The 20,069-nt window shown below is 41.9% G+C and overlaps 1 protein-coding gene across 3 annotated transcripts in view; it reads left to right on the top strand.

Annotated features, from left to right (window-relative positions):
• Nucleotides 1-20,069, top strand: part of Cdkal1 (CDK5 regulatory subunit associated protein 1 like 1) — a 633,981-nt gene that overhangs the window by 62,610 nt on the left and 551,302 nt on the right. For all 3 annotated transcript variants that reach the window (XM_057788043.1, XM_057788042.1, XM_057788044.1), the window contains exon 5: nt 16,584-16,668. In XM_057788043.1, coding sequence (XP_057644026.1) covers nt 16,584-16,668 — 85 coding nt within the window. The remainder of the gene's footprint in view (nt 1-16,583; nt 16,669-20,069) is intronic.

Raw genomic sequence — 20,069 nt, 5'->3', positions numbered from 1 at the left:
CTAACATGTTCAGGGTGACTAATTGTATTGTTTTTATATGGGTTTCTAGGGCAAGAAAGAATGTATATTGAATGTGTTTTGGTGGTTGGTAAGGTAATGAAACATAAATCTTTTAAGGGATAAGCAAGCATTACTCCTCTTTAAACAGATTCTTCTGGTCAAATTTGGTTGTTACAGATATACAAAATAAAACAAAACAGAAAACTAGTTGCATCTGTGCATGATGGCACATACCTTTAATCCAGCACTTGGGAGGTAGATGCAGGAAGTTCTGTGTGAGTTTGAGGCCAGCCTTGTCTATGTAGTGAGTTTAGGAAAGCTGGGTCTATAGAGAGGGTCCCTGTTGTTGGGGTGTTCTTTGTCATGGGTTAGTCGAAGAAAGAGGAAAAAAATGAAATTTTTGGGTCTGTGTGGCAGCAGTAAGGTCTGGCCTTTGATGGACTGAACCCTAGACAGCTGTACAAAGACGTATTTATTGACTGTTACACCAAGTTTTTTTTTGGGTAAAGTATTTCCTCATCCCAAGGTCCTATTTAATCTGTTTTTCTCTAAAGGAAAGCATTACACGCTCTCGTGACTTTAGTCCTCATTGTGTACCGTTGCAGTACACAATAATCCAGAAGCCTCAGGTGTGCCAGAGGTGTCTCGTGACAACAGTCATTAGAATTCTGCAACACCCCTTCAGAAGAACAATTCTGAACAATTCTGCAGATCATGAAGACAGTCATTGTTTTTCACAGATTCTTTACTGTTTTCCATAATGATTCTTCAAGGTCAAAATATTTCTAGACAACAGCTCACTCTAATGTCTATCCCAGATACAGTGAGAACTGTCCATTCTAAATGTCTACCCCAGATACAGTGAGAACTGTCTACTCTAATGTCTACACCAGGTACAGTGAGAACTGTCCACTCCTAATGTCTACCCCAGATACAGTGAGAACTGTGCATTCTAAATGTCTACCCCAGATACAGTGAGAACTGTCCACTCTAATGTCTACCCCAGATACGGTGAGAACTGTTCATTCTAAATGTCTACCCTAGATACAGTGAGAACTGTCCACTCTAATGTCTACCCCAGATATGGTGAGAACTGCCCATTCTAATGTCTATCCCAGGTATGGCGACTGCTAAATTCCTACAACACCCTGTCTCAAAAACAAACAAACAACAAAAGGGGAAAAAAACCCCATAAAACCAAAAATAGTTTCATATTTGGTGAAATATACATTCTTATTTGAAAAGAATATATTTTGAAAAATCTTGGGATGAGTAGTATATAATTTAAGCCAAGTCTGTACTTTGATCCTGTTGGACATTAGGATATGGTGTTGTGACACAGAATTCAAGTTTAGGATTGTCTTTGAGGACTTCATTCAGTGGACAAAAGATCTTTCACAGTACATTTTCCAAATTCAGTGCAGAAGGAAATTGCTGTGTTGTATCTTCACCTTGCTAAAATAAAATCCTGTGTTGCAGTTTACTGAAGGATACAGCAATTAAACATATTTACCCAATGCAAAATGCTTGCTTTGTGTGTTAAAATCAATCAAAGTGCAGGTAATTGTTTAATAGTGAAAGGGTCAGTAGTTTCTATACTGTTGCATTAGTTATTTACTGATGTTGTGATAAAGTACATGGCCAACAGCAACTTGTGGAAGGAAGAGTTTATTTTGGCTTATGGTGCTAGAGGGATGAGTCCATTATGGCAGGGAGGAGGCATGGTGGTAGCAGCAGGAAGCTGAAGTGTTGTATCCTCATTCCCAAATAGGAAGCAGAAAATAAGGCCAGGCTATCCACTCTCAGAGTCTACCCCACTGTCATACTTCCCCTGGTAAAGCTGCACTTCCCCAAAACTTTTCCAAACAGCTGGGGACCGAGTGTTCAGATGCTTGGCCCTGTGGGGACATTTCCTATTCAAACCACCACAGACATGGTGCCTGATTGTGATAGCCTCTTGTTTTAATATTGATCCATTTTTAGGTGCTTTTAAAGATAATTTGATAAAGGTGGTGATTAAGCTAGGCAGTGGTGGCACACATCTTTAATCCCAGCACTTGGGAGGCAGAGACAGGTAGATCTCTGAGTTCAAGGCCAGCCTGAACTACAAAGAAAGTTCCAGGCCAGCCAGGGCTGTTACACAGATTAACCCTGTCTCAGAAACCCAAAACCCCAAACCCAAACCCAAACCAAAACCAAACTAAAACCAAGCAGCCAGTCAACCAGCAAACAAAGTGGTGATTAAGATGGCAGAGCCTGGAGCCAGACTGCCATGTTCCACCATTCGGTCAGTGGGACCTTGGCCAAGCACGTACATGAAGACTCTCATGTCGAGTGGAGCTCCACACAGAGGATAGTCCAGCGTGTGGGGGAATGTCATCCAGGGAGCACTTAGTCCATGGCACACGAACATGCCCAGCAAGTGGGTGCTGTGTTTACACTGTCCTGCTTTTAAGGGGCACTGGTTATTATTATCCATGTGCTTTCTTTGAAAGAAGGTAAGCCTTTGATATGAAGCTATTCTGAAGACTCCACCCCCATTTAAATTTTACAGAACTTGGGTGAATTCATTAACCAATGCTTGAGCTTCTTTTGTGTGTTTTAAGTCTTTGGGCACTTGGTAGCTTGTGGTGACCATGAGGAGGAATGGGGGTGGGGGGCTTTATCAGTTCTCTTTGAGCTAACAGAAGTGCTGTGAACGCAGAGCTCTGGAAACATTCCTCTTTCCAGCCCGCCAGGAGGGAAAGGGTATTCGATTTCAGTTCTTACTTCATTTGCTGCAGATGTTTCTTGTTGTCTTTGGTTCTGTCCTGGGAACACAGAGTGCAAGTCTTGCTTTGCTAGAACTGGGTCCCTACTTCTCCCCTCCTTAGTTCTTTCTTCATAACCTGCCTCCCACTGAATCCTCACACAGTCCCGTGACTCCCGTCAGCCCGTTCACTGATCAGAGGCCTTGAGTTAACAGAAAACCGTCCATTTCTATAAACAAAGGGAGTGGGGCGGGGAGGGTGGAGAAACTGAGTAATAAATTCTGAGAAGCATTTCAAATAACATAGATTGTACTACCTAAGTTTTTACAAATTTCTATATTGAATTCTGCATGGCATTAAATTTCCACAGAATGTGTGGAAGCCCAAGTTTCTGTTTATTTAATTATCCCTGATGGTAGAGTGGGCTGTGAAGTAGCAATAGCTTCTATACTAATTATTTTGTCAAAACAAAATTCTACCTCTAATGTTTTTATTCTTTTGGCACAGATTATGATTTTGCTTTACCAAAGATACCTCCTTTTTAGCCATTTTCTCAGAAATAACACTATTTCTCAGAGTGTCCAGCACACCTGCTTCAAAACACAATATTTATCTTTGCTTGCCATAAGATAAAGCTCTGAAACATCCCAGATAGAAATATTACAGAAATGAGTACCTAGGGAAAATTATTCTATGTTCCCTGAAGAAGATATAGCTTCCTGTGAGAGCGCCATCCGTGAGCCCGGTGTGTTCTTGTAATTGTGACCCTACAGATTCTGTTTCATGTCAGCTGCTGGCATTGACTGCATCATAAAACTATTGCGTTATTTATCAGAATTCTCTTATCTACAAAATATGAGAACAATTTATTGATGGAGTCAATATGTTATCAGTATGCATGTGTTTTATCTTTTCTGTGCTGCTTCATTGAGTGAGAACCTCAGTAGTGTGTGTTCGTTCTCACTGATTCCCATTGTGCTCACTAGTGAAATATCTGCTCATTATGTTCATTGAGGCTGGAAGATCTTTTGCGACCTATGACAGATCTTTGAAAAATTAAAGTTTCAGATGAGTCTAGTTATGTGGGTTGTTTATAAAAAGTCAATATTTAGCTTTAAGGTTCAGTTTAATAAGCATTTGTTCTGTTTTGCTTAATGTGTTCTGTGTATTTCAACTCTCTTAAGTGATTTGTAATATTTATATCTGTTTTCCCTTTGGGGTTAAGTACAAATAAGGCGTTTACAATCAATAAATTGCTTCTGGCTAGAGTTCCACACAGATTGTGTTGTAGTAAAGATGTCCAAGTATTGTCTTAAGAAATGTGGACTGTTACATACAAAAGTTTAAATTCTATAAATCTGTAATTAGGAACCTTAGAAGAGCACTTTTAACGAGGTGTAGCAGCTCAGCCTTTCTTTCTGGGTTAGACTTGAAAACAGTTTTTCTGCATTGCTTTCTGATGTGTCTCCCACATGCCCCTCAGAGCTCTGACCTAGAGTTGGTTTTTTTTTTTTTTTTTTTTTTTTTTTTGGTTTTTCAAGACAGGGTTTCTCTGTGGCTTTGGAGTCTGTCCTGGAACTAGCTCTTGTAGACCAGGCTGGTCTCGAACTCACAGAGATTCACCTGCCTCTGCCTCCCAAGTGCTGGGATTAAAGGCGTGCGCCACCACCACCCGGCCTAGAGTTGGTTTTCTATGAGCAAATTTGCTAAAGAAGTTGGTGTGGGCTTAGAGATATAAATGAGTATTTTTTTCTACTTTTACTTTGAAATTGCTTTATTTCTACCTTCTTTTTTATTGTAAAATTGATTTCCTGCACTTGCTGAGTCTTAGTTTTGGCTCCTATGTGTGGAGTCTAACTTCACTGCCTTCTAAACAGTAGTCTTCAGACACCATGGGACTCACTGGTTGCTGTGGGAAAGAAAGCACCAGATTGCTTAAGCAGCATAAGGAAGGGCAATCAGAGAAGAGGAAGGTTTGTTCTCTCTGAGTTCCCTGCCCTGTAACAGCTGAAAGCAGGACTATGCCACATGCAACTGGAGATGCCTGAAAGAACTCAGAAAAAAACAGCAAAGCCTGGGGTGGGGAGGACTATTGTACTCCATGGGTAAAAATCAAGAAGCCAGAAATGTGCAACAGAAGCAAAATGGGTGTGCAGGACTTCAGAACGGGAGTGCTTGCTTTGTTGAGTTAAGGAAGGAAAGGCTTATCTTGGCTTTCAGTTGGAGAGAAAACAGTCCTCAGGTAGGAGAAGACTTGGTGGCAGGAGGGGAAGGGGCAGGGACAGATGAATGCTGGTGCTCAGCTGTCTTCCTCTTTCTCAGTTAGTGAAGTTGCAGATCCCAACCCCAGGGGGTGTTGCCACCCACCTTCAAGGTCAATCTTCCCTCCTCACCGAAACCTTTCTGCAAACACCCTGACGTCCAGAGGCTTGCTTGCCGATTCTAAATCCAGTCAAGGCGACAGGAAGATTAAACACCAGAGATCTTTTCCCGCCTGTCTCTTATACAAGTGACATTTCCAACTAGAAAGCAAAATGACCGGAAGCAGGAACATGGTCTAGCACCTTGAAGGACACTTAACTCATCCTTAGGCACTCAGATGTAAATATGAAAATGGTTTTATCCTTTGTGGCTGGAGAGATGGGTCAGCAGTTAGGAGCACTTGTTGCGCTTTTCACCATCTGCAAAGCATACTGTTGCGCTTCTAGAGGATCCACGTTTGATTCTTTGCACCTCCTTGCAGCTCATGAGCACCTGCAACTGCAGCTCCCGATCTGACACTCTCTTCTAGCTCCTGTATGTGGATGTATGAATGTGATGTACACACATGTGGACACACACTCATTTTCTCTCCCCCTGTGCTCTGACAGCCTCTCTTCCTTCTGATTCACTTGTTGAGGCTGCCTCCACCTAGCACAAGCACCTGCCTTCTCATGCTTTTTACTGAATTTGTGTTCAAGAGGACTTAGGCTAACAGGAATGTGTTTTCCAGAGACCGCATTGGAAATAGTATTGCTGTATTCTTTTTCTTTGACTCCTTGTTATTAATGGGCTCTTTGGCAGTTCTGTACACGCATACACTGCATTTCTGTACACGTATACACTGCATTTCTGTACACATATACACTGCATTTCTGTACACAGATACACTGCATTTCTGTACACGTATACACTGCATTTCTGTACACATATACACTGCATTTCCTCCCATCCTTTCTAGTTTCCTTTCCGTTCTTGTCAACTGCTTCTTTATTCTTTTTTGTTTCATTAAAATATTTTTAATTGTGTATGAGTATTTTGCCTGCATGCATGTCTGTGGACCACATGTGTACCACCTGATGTCAGGAGAAGCCAGAAGAGGGGTTAGGATCCTCTGAGACTGGATTTACAGACAGTGTGAGCTACCATGTGGATGCTGGGACTTTAATGTAGGTGTTCTGGAATATTAGCCTATACTTTTAACTGCTTAGCTATCTATCCAGCCACATATATATTTATAAATATATTTAATGCATGCATGTGCATGTGTGTGTGCATATGTACAAATATTTGTGCCCATATATGGAGGCTGGAGGACAACCTCGGTGCTGTCTTCCCACTTTGAGATAATATCTCTCTTTTGCCTGAAACACACTAATTAGTTTAGAATTGCTGGCCAGGAAACATAGGTACCCCCTGTCTCTGCTTTTCAATGCTGAGATTGCAAATGCATTCTACTGTGCCTAACTCTTTACCTGGATGCTGCAGATAGAACAGTTCCTTAGGCCAGCATACCAAGTGCTTCTTTACTAACCAACCATCTCCTGAGCTCGAAATTGCTATATTTTTAGTTTGCTCCAAGTTCCTCATGTTTTATTTCTTTCTGCCTTTTCATGAAAAGCAGAAGTCATTTGTATCATTCTAAATATAGAATTTATTTTACTTAAGTAAAACCCAAAACTATAATCCACTGACTAAATGTGAAAAGCCTGATTGATGTAGTTATTATAAAAGAAACAAAACAAAAATCAAATCCCTGCACTTGGGAGTAATGAAAATCAGCGTCACTGTAGCTAACCCTAGGGGAAATAGACTCAGTGTGCCTTAGTTCAGCTTGAAGAAGCAGCAGCATGCCCTGCCCACTTTTCAGCTTAGGGGACCTCTTTGCAAGTCACAACACCTCTTTCTGTCCTTGTTCATAGGTAGGATGAGGATTAAAAATGCTTACTTGGTGGTAAGTTGTAGAGTTCAGATGAGATAATGTATTTGAATATGCTTTGCAAATGGTAAAATGGTATGCAAATGTAGTTATTTAGCTCTAATTTATTACTTAGTCAAAGTTGAAATATATAGGGAGTCAAGTTAAGCGTTTTAATTGCACTTGTGACTTCTAGGCAGATTCCCTTTGACTCGGAGCGCAGAGAAGAGGTCAGCATAAGTTTTGCTTTCCCTTCCACTTGCAGCCCATTGTTCTGTCGCCATCACTCAGCAAAGCAAGCACTCCTGTTCTGAAGTCCTGCACACCCATTTTGCTTCTGTTGCACATTTCTGGCTTCTTGATTTTTACCCATGGAGTACAATAGTCCTCCCCACCCCAGGCTTTGCTGTTTTTTCTGAGTTCTTTCAGGCATCTCCAGTTGCATGTGGCATAGTCCTGCTTTCAGCTGTTACAGGGCAGGGAACTCAGAGAGAACAAACCTTCTTCTCCTCTGACTTGTCCTTCCTACAACCTCTATTCCTTTTTGGAATCTTCCTTTTTTATTAGCCTTGTAGACTAGAAACTGCCACCTTCTCCTTTTCCTATAGAGCATTCCTCGTTAGTTACTAACTTATGTTTTACAAATACCTTTCCATTTAAATCTCATCTCTCCATGATTGACAGCACATTCCATTACTTCTTTTCTTATCTCTTCTCTGTTGAAATAGCCCCTTTCAAGGCAGAATTAGAACTTCTGCTTGCTAGGTCCCACACTGGGTCTTTTAGCAACTCAAACCACACAGAACATATGTCCAGAGATTTGTAGAAACCTTTAGATGCAGAGCTCAGACCTGGGGAAGAAGACAAACCTGCCAAGCCAGACGCATGGCCAGATGTTTCAGAATCTAGGAAGACTTGATTTCTAGAACATGAGTTCTTTTTATGTAAATGCGAGTGCCTTTACATTTTGGTGCAATTCCTGTTAATCTATTTTAAAACAGTCTCCTTTTACTTGTGCTCTAAGTATACACATGTATAAACTGTTGTTACATTCCTTAAATGGAAAGAGGATTTGTGTGTGTGTGTATTCCTTTAGTAAGTCTATTTTTTTTTTTTTTTTTGTAATTGATGCTCAATATTGTAGGGGAAGAAATGCTGCTATCTTTGTTCTTTGTCTCTGTTAGAACAAGAAGATACTGTGGAAGAGTTATCAAATTGTCCATCAGAATTTATCCTCAGCATCTGCTGAGCTTGTTTCTCTAGTTTGCTTTCTGATTTCTGGTGCACCCATGGCCATTATCTGTGTTTTCCCTCTTTCTTTTAAAACAAACAAACCATGGTCTCAGTTCTTCAGCCCAAGCTGCCCTGTATCTCACTATGTAGCTCAGGTTAGCCAAGAACTGGTGACAGTTCTCCTGCCTCAGTCTCCTGAGTACTACAATTTCAGGCATGAGTTACCATGCCACGTTGCAACAGTCAATTTAAAAACACTTTTACTGGTCGTGGTGGTGCATATCTTTAATCCCAGCACTGAGGAGACAGAAGCAGGCAGATCCCTGTGAGTTCAAGCCTGGTCTACAAAGAGAATTACAGGGCACCTGGGATTGTTACATAGAGAAAGCCTGTCCTGAAAAACAAATACAAAAACAATAATAACAACAAAAATAAAAACCTAAAATAAAAACCAAACTGAACAAAATAACTTGAATTACTGCAAAAGTAAGCTGCCGGTCATCATACTGTCTCCTGTTCTCTGTCTACCCCAGCTCTACATGGTCACCAGTGTATTTTCTGTCCTGTATTTGTAGCTCATCTGCACACATGGTTGAAATAAAGTCACATGGTTTAATCGCTTTTCTGACTGATGTCTTTCTCTGAAAGGTCCGTCTGTGGTGCTGTGTCTCTCAGCACCTCATCTTTCATGGTTAGTAATGTTCTGTTGTATACTCTGGGTTGTATTCACCACTGTTCAGTTGATGGGTATTTATATTTTCTCTGCTTTCAGGCTCTGGGGAACCAGGCCTTTGTGAGTGTTGGTGTGCAGAGTTCTGTGTGAGCATGTTTTTGTGTATCTGGGTAGACATGCAGAGGAGGGCTTGCTGGTTGAAGTTAATTGTCTAGTAGAAGAACCAGCAGACCATTTCGCTACAAAACTAAAGCTTTTTTTTTTTTTTTGTGGTATATCTGCAGTGTGAGCGTTCCCTAGGTTCTAGTGTTTTCTTGTCTTTGCCAACACATCTTTAAAGCAGTTTTAAAACACATAGACATCCAGTAGATGTGAAATAGTCTTATTTTTTTTATTTGCCTCCCTGATGGGATCATCTTTTTATATGCTTTCTGGCTCTTTGTGTCTCTTTGGGCAAGTGTATATTTAGATCTCTTGGCCATTTTTATATCTGATTCTTTGCCATTTTATTTTTGAAATCTAATTGTTCATTTTTCTGATGTAAAACTAGGACTATAATTCATTGTATTTGACTTTGTTGATAGAAAATGTACTGAAGCAAGTAATCAAAATAAATAAAAAGTCAGGCGGTGGTGGTGCATGCCTTTAATCCCAGCATTCAGGAGACAGAGGCAGGCGGATCTCTGTGAGTTTGAGGCCAGCCTGGTCTACAAGAGCTAGCTTCAGAACAGCTAAGACTGTTACACAGAGAAACCCTGTCTTGGGGAAAAAAAAACCCCACCCCATTTTTGTAAAACTGTTTTTGATCAGGAGCATGTGTGTGTTGGTTTGTGTACTTACATGGGATGCCCACAGCAGCCAGAGGAAGGTATTGTATCCTCTGGGTTAGAGTTCCAGGTGATTTTGAGTTGCCTACCAAGGGTGTTGGGAAGCACACTCTAGGACTGTGTAAGAGGACAAGTGCTATTAATTGCTGAGCCATCTCTCCAGCTCCCAGAGTAGAATTTGGATCACCAAAAGCTATACTCTCAAATCCAAAGGCTGCATTTGGAGTTAGGTTTCTTAGCATTCCCTTAGAAAGGCTTTCCACAGGACACATTCTGCCTTGGTAATCTTTGTCATTTTTTGTTTTTAAAGATCTTAGTCAAGATAATTCTTCCTGCTTTCTTAGTGTAAGAAGTTTTGAGGTATTATTACAAATGCATAAGGTCTTCTGAATAGTTAGCCTTTCCCAAGTAGTGTGCTTTATTTTTGTTAAGTTTTGTTTTTGAGTGTCTGACTCTGTAGCCAAGGCTAGCCTGGAACTTAGTCTGTTGCTCAGACTGCCCTCAAACCCGAGTGTGTGTTGTTATAGGTTTGAGCCACCTAAAGTGAATTATAAGGCAGTATTTTATGTTTTAAAAAATTGGCTACTTCCCTTTGTCATAGATTGATAAATATGCTTGTACTTTTAGCCAGCATGATATGCCACTTTGGTGATGAATTTGAACTCACTATCAAGTCAATAGCACTTCACTATATTGTTGAGTCTGTTTCTAGAAGTCTCTTAAAATTATTCAGTGTGGGTTTTCGTGTGGTGTATGTCTGCATATGTGTGTTTGTACATGTGGAGGTGAGAGGATACAGTTCAATGTCACTGTTTAGCTGCCTCCACCTTTCTCCTCCTCTTCCTCCTCCTCTTCCTCCTCCTCCTCCTTCTTCTTCTCCCCCTCTCCTCCTCCTTCTCCTCCTCCTCCATCCTCCTCCTCCTCCTTCTTCTTCCTCTTCCTCCTCTTCCTTCTTCTTCCTCCTCCTCCTCCTCCCTTTCTTCTTCCTCCTCTTCTTCCTCTTCTTTCTCCTCTTCCTCCTCTTCCTCCTCCTCCTCCTCTTCTTCCTCCTCCTCTTCTTCCTCCTCCTCTTCCTCTTCTTTCTCCTCTTCCTCCTCCTCCTCCTCCTTCTTCTTTCAAGACAGGGCTTCTCTTTGTAACAGCTCTGGCTGTGGAACTCACTTTGTAAACCAGGCTGACCTTGAACTCACAGAGAGTGCTGGGATTAAAGGTAAAAGCCACCGTGGCTTGCTGTTTACTTTTTAGTAATAGAATTAACACAATGAAAACAGACTTGGTGCAGTTTGTCGGTCCACCTTGATTTGCAGGCAGGTCTCTTTGGCTCAGGACCTAGCAAGGATGGTTGACTAATGAGTTCCAGGGATGCACATGCCTGTCCTCTTCCTCATATTGGGATTAAGGTGTGTGCCACAATACCTGGTTTTAGTCCATGGCTTCTGGGGATGGGATTTAGGTCTGCATAGTTGTCTGGCAAGCACTATGCCGACTGGACTTTCTCCTAGTCCTGAGTCACACTCAGTATCATTTTGTTTATTTGGTCTTGGTAGTAACCCTCTTCAGAGATCCTCTGAGTCTTTCTTACCTTGCCATCTTCTCTGGTAAAATAATCCCCACCCCCACCTCCTCAAGTAACCAAATTGGTCATTGTTTTGACTTGCCAAGTCAACTCCAGAAGTGACTTTTAGATTAACCTTCCCTGTATTTCAGTCAGGGTTAATTCTGATCTTGGAAATGCACCATTCTTAGCAGATGACTTGACTTACTGATTAGCGATAAACAACTGGGAACTGTATACAGTCTGACAGAAACCAGATGTGTTTGGCAATTTGCAAGTGAGTGATAGCCTCTGGGTTGTTTAAGTCTTTAGCTAAATAGAAGTTTTTTTTTTTTGTTATATCACTTTTAGGATATATGAAGATATTTTATGTGGATATACAAACTTAAGGATCAAATTGTATTTTGAACTTTTATGTATTAAACCATGGGCTTTGAAGGTTTCCTGTGACAGGAAAACAGCTTATTTAGACTGTTAAGGCAGGATGGGAGATGGTGGCTCAGGTATTCTGGCCCTCGCTTTCTAACGCAGACACGACACAGAGGCTCAGATACCCTGTTTGGACTCTTTAGATTTAGTGACCTCTGAGTCATTATGTGTGTGGTCAGCTTAGCTATTGGAGAGAGAACGACTATTAGCAGTGCTTATTTCTGTACTGAGTACATGGCTGTCCTGCATTTCCACTGTAATTATGACCAGGATACACACTCACAGAATGGATTTTTAGTAGTTGTTGGCGAGTTTTGCCAGCTATTATTACTTGTCACTTAAACGGAAAGTTTTTTTTCCTTCATTCAGTAAACAGAGTTCATGCTGACTTAGTTTCCTCATCTTACCTCTGTGAAACGTCTATGTAGTAATTTGCAAGAACAAACTCATTGCGAGGGTACCTGCAAGAGAAGCTACTTGTCCCCAGGACCTACTGTATCTTGTCTCCAGGACCTACTACTGTATCTTGTCCCCAGGACCTACTACTGTATCTTGTCCCCAGGACCTACTGTATCTTGTCCCCAGGACCTACTACTGTATCTTGTCCCCAGGACCTACTACTGTATCTTGTCCCCAGGACCTACTACTGTATCTTGTCCCCAGGACCTACTGTATCTTGTCCCCAGGACCTACTGTATCTTGTCCCCAGGACCTACGACTGTATCTTGTCCCCAGGACCTACTGTATCTTGTCCCCAGGACCCACTGTATCTTGTCCCCAGGACCTACTACTGTATCTTGTCCCCAGGACCTACTGTATCTTGTCCCCAGGACCTACTGTATCTTGTCCCCAGGACCTACTACTGTATCTTGTCCCCAGGACCTACTGTATCTTGTCCCCAGGACCTACTACTGTATCTTGTCCCTAGGACCTACTGTATCTTGCTCCATGAAGGGATTCTCTACCATGACCTGCACTCAGGATCTGAGGGCCCCTTCCTGCTCAGAATTAGAAAGGAAGTCTGGGTCCCTTTAGTGCTCTAGGTCTCTTGTCCTTTTCTGTCTTCTCTCCCCTCCTTTCTCCTCGACCTCCCACTGTCCTAACCCTAGATCCCTAAGGGAGACTGCTTTCTAATGAGCTGTTCTCAGTGCTTTTGAGAAACAGACTTAGTGTACTGTTACATCGGCCGCAAACAGAATCGTAGGTGAACTGTAGCGCAAAAATTAGCTTCGGACCAGCATTTTTATTTATCTCTTATTGGTCTTAAGAAGATATTGTTTTTAAGATACACCTTAAGTTGTATCTTAGAACACATAGTTTACTTACTTACTTACTTACTCTTAAAACACATAGTTTACTCTCAAAGTTTTTAGGAGGCTCTCTATGATTTGTATCATGTAAATAAACTCCTGAGTCTGAGTAAGCATAATGCGCATTCAAACTGTTTGGGCTTGACTTGTCTTCCAGAGTTCTGTGGGAAAGAAACTCTCAAAAAATGCTTTTGGGGCCAAAACAATCTATCTCTTCTCTCTTTGCATTATTCTTTGTGAGCTTTTAATTTGCATCTGCCCAGTTGCCCTCCGCATTGAAGTCTATGGATATTTGTCTCTAACTGTTCCTTGCTGCTGGTTGCCCTCCATTGAAGTCTATGGATATATGTCTCTGACTGTTCCTTGCTGCTGGTTGCCCTCCATTGAAGTCTATGGATATATGTCTCTGACTGTTCCTTGCTGCTGGTTGCCCTTCATTGAAGTCTGTGGTTGTATGCCTCTGACTGTTCCTTGCTGCTCTTCCGGTGTCTCTCACATGGAGCAACTGTCTAAGAAAAATGCTTTGTTCTACATGCTGCTGAACTTCACCATGCAGAAGCCTGCAGGGAGCAGGAAGGCGTGCCTGGGCTTCAGGCTAATAAGTCTCATTTGTTACTAACTCTCTTGTTACTGCCTTCCATGCTCACCCTTGATGAGAGCAGACCAAAGCCGACCTGTTCAAAATCTTAGAAATATCGGAAATGGAGAAACAGCTGTGCTCATTGAAGCCTAGAAACACCCTACAGCGTTCTCAAGGCCAAGTCACGCCACTTGGTATTGTCCTTAGATACACTAGGCATTCTGTTTGTTTAGGAGGTAGAGGACTGTTAGTGAGACATGCTGCTTCCTCAAGCTCACAGTCTGTGGAGTCAGTTTGTCGGGACTCTAATCCTTGCCCACCCCTTAATTAATGACTTTCTGAAAGTCGCTTTTTCTTTCCAAGCTTGAGGCTCCTTCTCTGACAATGGCAATAAAATCGAACTCTCCTCACAAGGGCCGGTTTACATGCAGAAGTGTATGTGGTATGCCTGGCCTCCTGCCCGACACAATATGTATTCAATAACATTAATGATGATCATTATTACCAATCGGGGCTTAACTGCCACAGACCGAAAAGCAATTTCTAGTGTGTGTAAAGAAATAGTTTAGAAACAGTACATTTTGATTAGAACAAATATTTGTTCTTCTTTCCTCATGCTTGGAGTGGGTGGGTGGGTGGTTGGTTGGTGGCCATCATTTTCTTGGTTCAGTGACTAAAGCCCTTAGCAGGGGATCTGTATCAGGTCCTCATTTCCACGCTCCACGCTGGATCACAGAAGGGAGGTAGATTGTAGTCTCACCTCCAGGTGGAAAGGAAGTGAGCCATTCTAAGTACTATTAAGAAGGAATCAACGAAGATGAAGCAGGTTTATTAGTTCAGAGAAAAGGAAGCAGTACCTGCTTTTCTTTGATAGGCGGGGCCAGTGGGTCAGTGTTCTGGTGCCAGGCAGTCTCCAGAGCTACTCCTGTAAGCTTTCTTCTGACCTCTGTCCTTACACACTCCTGTACACACACACTTAATAAATGTAATAGAAGTCAAATAGGGCCAGTGAGATGGCTTACTGGGTAAGGGCACGAGTTGCTAAAGCCTGCTGACCCGAGTTTGATCCTTGGGACTTATGTAATAGCAGGAAAGAACTGGTGACTTCGACAAGCCTTTCTCTTATCTTCACATGAACACAGTGGCACAAGCACCTCACTGCCAACGAGCAAACACAAACAAAGGCACTAGCATTTATTTATTTGTTTGTTGTATCAGGGATTTGAGAATGACTTAGCTGTTAAGAGCATGTGGTTTGGGTTCCCAGCACTTTGGAAAGCTCACAACCACCTATAACTCCAGAAAGATGTGATGCCCTCTTTTGGACTCTTTGGGTGTTTATATTCATGTGAATATACCCCCACACAGATGAACATGTGTATACAAAATAAAGATGAATCCTAGAAATTCAAATAGTATGGGATGCTATAAATTGAGCTTTATTTTGTCTCTAAAGATTAAACTGGAAAAAAAAAAACATTGCTTATGAAAGGTTTTAAGAAACCAGAATATGAAAAGATGGATCTGGGGCTTGTGAGGTGGCTTAGTTGGTGGGGACCAAATGTTCAGCCTTCCGTAGGCTTCATATCTAAACCATAACATCCTGCAGTTTGACTTATGCTTGATAACTCCACCACCACTTACAGTGCAGAGTACCAGTGTCCATGCTTTACCATATGGCCCTTTGGATGTACATAAGATCCGAACCATGAGTCACCTTTTTATTTAAACCATCTTTCTCTAAAGGCTATATAAGCTTTCTAGTTCTTCTTTCCTTGTTAATCATCAAAGTGAATTTTAATATATATGTATGTATATGTGTATGTTTGAATTCATATATGTGTCATGTGTTAGATGTGTGATATGAGTGTCCCAAAGAACACTTCAATGTTTGATTGCTGTTCCTACCTTGCCTTCTGAATGTTTAATCAATGTGGATGGCAGCGAGGGAGCAACAGTCACATGTTTTCCACATTTCTATGCTTATATTAAATAGCTTTACATTTAAAAATCTTTTCCAATTTGATAGGAAAATGTAAGCATTTATTTCACTTTTCAAAAATATTTAATAAGATCCATGTATATCAGTGTAAACGTGTAACATCAGAAATCAAAATGCAAAATCATGCATTTATTGGAAGGGAACAGACATGCTTCTTTCCAGTCATGGAAGAGGGAAGTGTCTTAGTTGTGAGTCACAATTCTAAGGCAAAATTGGGGGGAAAAAAGGAGAAAAAGTTGACCAGTTTGATGCCTTAGAAATAGAAAAGTGTCATGAAAAATTGATTCCCCCTCCCAAAAAAAAAGTTGAGAAAAATGTTGTGACCCCTGTCATAGATATATCATTATTGCCTCCATGAGTATTAAGTAGTCCAGTAGAACAAATGAAAGGCAGAAAAAGAAAGAACTTCAGAAGTAAACATGGAAAATTCCACGTTATGATAAGAAGAGCTTACATTTATCTGTCACTGGGGTCCCATTTTCCACCAGATTGTCAAGAAGGAATCCAAAGGGGTGGCTGCCCATCTAGTGGCAAGGTAAGTGCACCACACTCACAGGTCCTGTGCCTTGGGGTGTACAGTGTTGCTCCCCATTCAGGAGCCTAAAAGTGCAAAAGGGCATTTCAAGAATTAGTCTTTGACTCAATAGTCCCACTTCTTTATGCTTGATACCAAAGGAAACCTGAGAAAAAATCACACAAACTTTCTGTCTCTGTCTCTCTGTGTCTCTCTGTGTCTCTGTCTCTGTCTCTGTCTCTGTCTCACACACACACTCACTCACTCACTGGAGCCCTGCTTGTAATAGTGAAAGACTTTAAATGATGCAGTATATGTTCCATCCAGCTTCCCTGCATTTACAGGCTCCCCAACTTGATCTGAGCTGTGATCTCTGGCTGGCAGTACTGTAACTGTCCCCTCGCCTTTGTTACTACCTGCTCTCCCCATTCCCTAGCATTCCCATGCTGCCTGGTAAGTAAGCACTTGCGTGTTTTTGATTTGATTAAATGTAGTATTTATCTTTTCTTTTTCTGTGTTGTTTCTTTTACTAGAAAATGCGTCAGATGCAGATTTGTGGCTCCTGAACAGCTGTACTGTGAAAAACCCGGCTGAAGACCACTTCCGAAACTCAATCAAGTAAGGAGGAGGTCCCCATGCTTTTCAGATAACCAAGGGAGGAACTGGTATCAGCCAGTATTATCTCAGAAGCCTTTACTTTTAGCAAGCATATAGTTATTTGTGTGCACGTGCTACAGTGTGCACATGAGGCCCGGGGACAGTCTCTGGAGTCAGTTCTCTCCTACTGTGATAGTCCTTGGGGTTGAGTTCAGGCTGTCAGTCTTGGTGGCAAGTGCCTTACCCCACTGAGTCCTCTCACTATCTCCAGATAAGCTTTTGAAAGATTTCTTATATTACTCTGATTTCTCTTCAGTTCATATAAATCTTTTACCTTTTACTGAATGATTGCTCATATTATTAAATATTTGAGTATATAACAAAAAGTTTGAGTTGGACTTTAAACAGTTTTTAAATAAAAACACTTTATTTTAATTAACTCACAAATAAAAACATCCCAGCTGGATTAAGGAAGCCACTGAAACATTATCCAGTGGGACTTTTAAGCTGCTATTTTTTTGGGTTTATTTGATGAACAGTGTTTTACTAAGGAGTTTCATAATGCATTTTGAACCTTTGTGAAGTTAATTTGTCTGGTCTGTGTGTTCTTCTCAGAGAATGCAGGCATTTCTGGTGAAATTGCTTGCCATAGCCGTCTTTGCCTCCCTTTAGCCATGCTCTCAGTGGTGCGATGTGTGCAGGAGCTCCAGTCGGGTACTGGTACATGAGTCCTCGCTGTTTAGGTTGTTTCCTCACTGTGTCCTTAGAAAGCTCCTTGTATACATTATTTCCTCCTAGGCTCTCAGCCTCTCTGACTCTCTTGGCTCATTTCCATTGCTGTTTAACATTTCAGCTCTAATCAGTCCCTGATGTGTTACCTATTTTCCATTGCCTTGCCAGCCAGTCCTTTTCTTAGCTTCGCTTCTATTATTTATTTATTAAATATTTATTTTAAATCTATATGTATGCACTTGTATGTGCCGTGTATGCCAGGTACGTGCAGGTGAGAGGCCAAGGTGACAGTTTAACTCAAAAGGAACAAAAATTTTTGTGTCACAGCAGTGGTAGCAAGGCTGGATGGAGCAGAGATAGATGGAGGGCTACCTCCAGGAGTAGAGCAGATCTATTTTTTTTTTTATTCTTTTTTACTTAAAATTTCCAACTGCTCCCCGTTTCCCATTTCCCTCCCCCTCCTCCCACATATTGCCCCCTCCCCCCGCTCCCCTCCCCCTATCCCCACCCCCTAGTCCACTCCCCCTCCCTCTCGATACTGAAGAGCAGTCCAAATTCCCTGCTCTACATGAAGACCAAGGTCCTCCCACTTCTATCTAGGTCCAGGAAGGTGAGCATCCAAACAGGCTACGCTCCCACAAAGCCAGTTCATGTATTAGGATCGAAACCTAGTGCCATTGTCCTTGGCTTCTCATCAGCCTTCACTGTCCGCCTTATTCAGAGAGTCCAGTTTCAACCCATGCTTATTCAGTCCCAGTCCAGCTGGCCTTGGAGAGCTCCCAATAGATCAGTTCCACTGTCACAGTGGGTGGGTGCACCCCTCGTGGTCCTGATTTCCTTGCTCATGTTCTCCCTCCTTCTGCTCCTCATTTGGACCTTAAGAGCTCAGACGGTTGATCCAAATTGGGTCTCTGTCTCTCTCTCGATCCATCGCCAGATGAAAGTTCCTGTGCCATTCTCCTTGGCCTCTCGTCAGCTCTCATTGTCCACCACATTAAGAGAGTCCGGTTTTATCCCATGTTTTTTTTCAGTAGCAGTCCAGCTGGCCTTGGTGAGCTCCCAATAGATCGGCCCCCCTGTCTCAGTGGTTGGGTGCACCCCTCATGGTCCTGTCTTCCTTGTTCATGTTCTCTCTCCTTCTGCTCCTCATTATAACCTTGGGAGCTCAGTCCGGTGCTCCAGTGTGGGTCTCTGTCTCTATCTCCATCCATCGCTAGATGAAGGTTCTATGGCGATATGCAAGATATTCATCAGTATGATTATAGGATAGGTTCATTTCAGGTTCCCTATCCTCAGGTGCCCCAATGAACTAACTGGGGACATTGCCCTGGGCTTCTGGTAGCCATTCCAGGTTCAAGTCTCTTGCCAACCCTTAGGTGGCTCCCTTAACTAAGGTATGAGTTTCCCTGCTCCCCCATCCAACCTAGTAGAGCAGATCTAAATCATAGCAGAGGATGCTGCTGTTCGTTTCCAGAAACCTCTCTCTCTCTCTCTCTCTCTCTCTCTCTCTCTCTCTCTCTCTCTCTGAGAAATCTGTCATATTCACATTGTCTATAGGACAGTTAAAATTTATACAAAACAGTTTAGCACTACTGAGGCCCACGCTTGTAGTCTGGAGAAGATGGTCTGTGATACAGATTACTCTATCTTCAGATATAGCTCAGCGGTAGAGCATGTGAGTGGAGTCCTGAGTTCACCCCACAGCGTCACCAGAACAACACACAGGGCAGACCACCCCCTCCCCCCCCAAAATAGGAAAAGATTGAAAGGAAAAGAGGAAAGAAAACCCCCATGCAATTTTCCCAGTGGTTTTGCTATTGACTCTGTAAGCAGTGCAGTTCTGTGGTGAACGAGCCTCAATGTCAGTGTGACACGTGGTGACGCTGCACTAATCCCAGAAGGAAACATGTTCTTAGAGCTCTGCAGAGCTAGGAGCAGCACACAGAGCTCCTTTAATGGCCTATTCTTCTTGATTGAAAGAAAAATGAAAAGTAGTGTTCCATATGATTGAGTATTTGTTAATGGCTTTAAAGGCTTTTGATCCTTCTATACCAGGTGATACTAAAGTAACACTTCAACTAATGTTTGATTTGTTTCCAGAGTAAATAAAAAATCAGGTAACATATCAACAGCAATTGACACTGAGAACCTATCAGGTACAAGTGACATGTATGTACATGAAGACTTTTGTCGAGTGTTTCCCTTTATGTTCATGCCTTCCTACTTACTGCCATCTCCTAACAAGAAACGATAAATATGTCCAATTTGTGACCCTTATATAGTCATACGTTATTATATGTATGTAATAAATATGTAATTACTATGGTACACATTTATCTGCCCTCATCCTGTGGAATCCATCTCTTGTATGTATTTTGTGTTACTTTATGCTTTTCAATAGAATGAGGTTCTTGTCCATCCTGTGGTGGCCAGTCCTTTCTATTGGACATCAAAGTCTTTTTTTCTTCCTTGGATCACTTATCCATAGTAATTGCTTTGCTTTATCAGTACTTATAAATAAATTCCCTCTGGCGTGGGCATAGAACCCGCTCTACCACTGAGCTCCACCGCAGGGCTTGGAGCTTGCCATGCACGTGCTCTGTCCTGGCCTGTCACTCGTTCTTACTTGTCATGTCTCTGAGCGTCTGCTTTTGTTCCTTTCCAGTGTATTCTTGGTTTCTAGTCACTGT

Source organism: Chionomys nivalis, chromosome 13 (genome assembly GCF_950005125.1).
Source record: "Chionomys nivalis chromosome 13, mChiNiv1.1, whole genome shotgun sequence".
Classification (NCBI taxonomy): domain Eukaryota; kingdom Metazoa; phylum Chordata; class Mammalia; order Rodentia; family Cricetidae; genus Chionomys; species Chionomys nivalis.
Note: the sequence above shows the minus strand (reverse complement) of the source record. Positions and strands in the feature narration are given on the sequence as shown.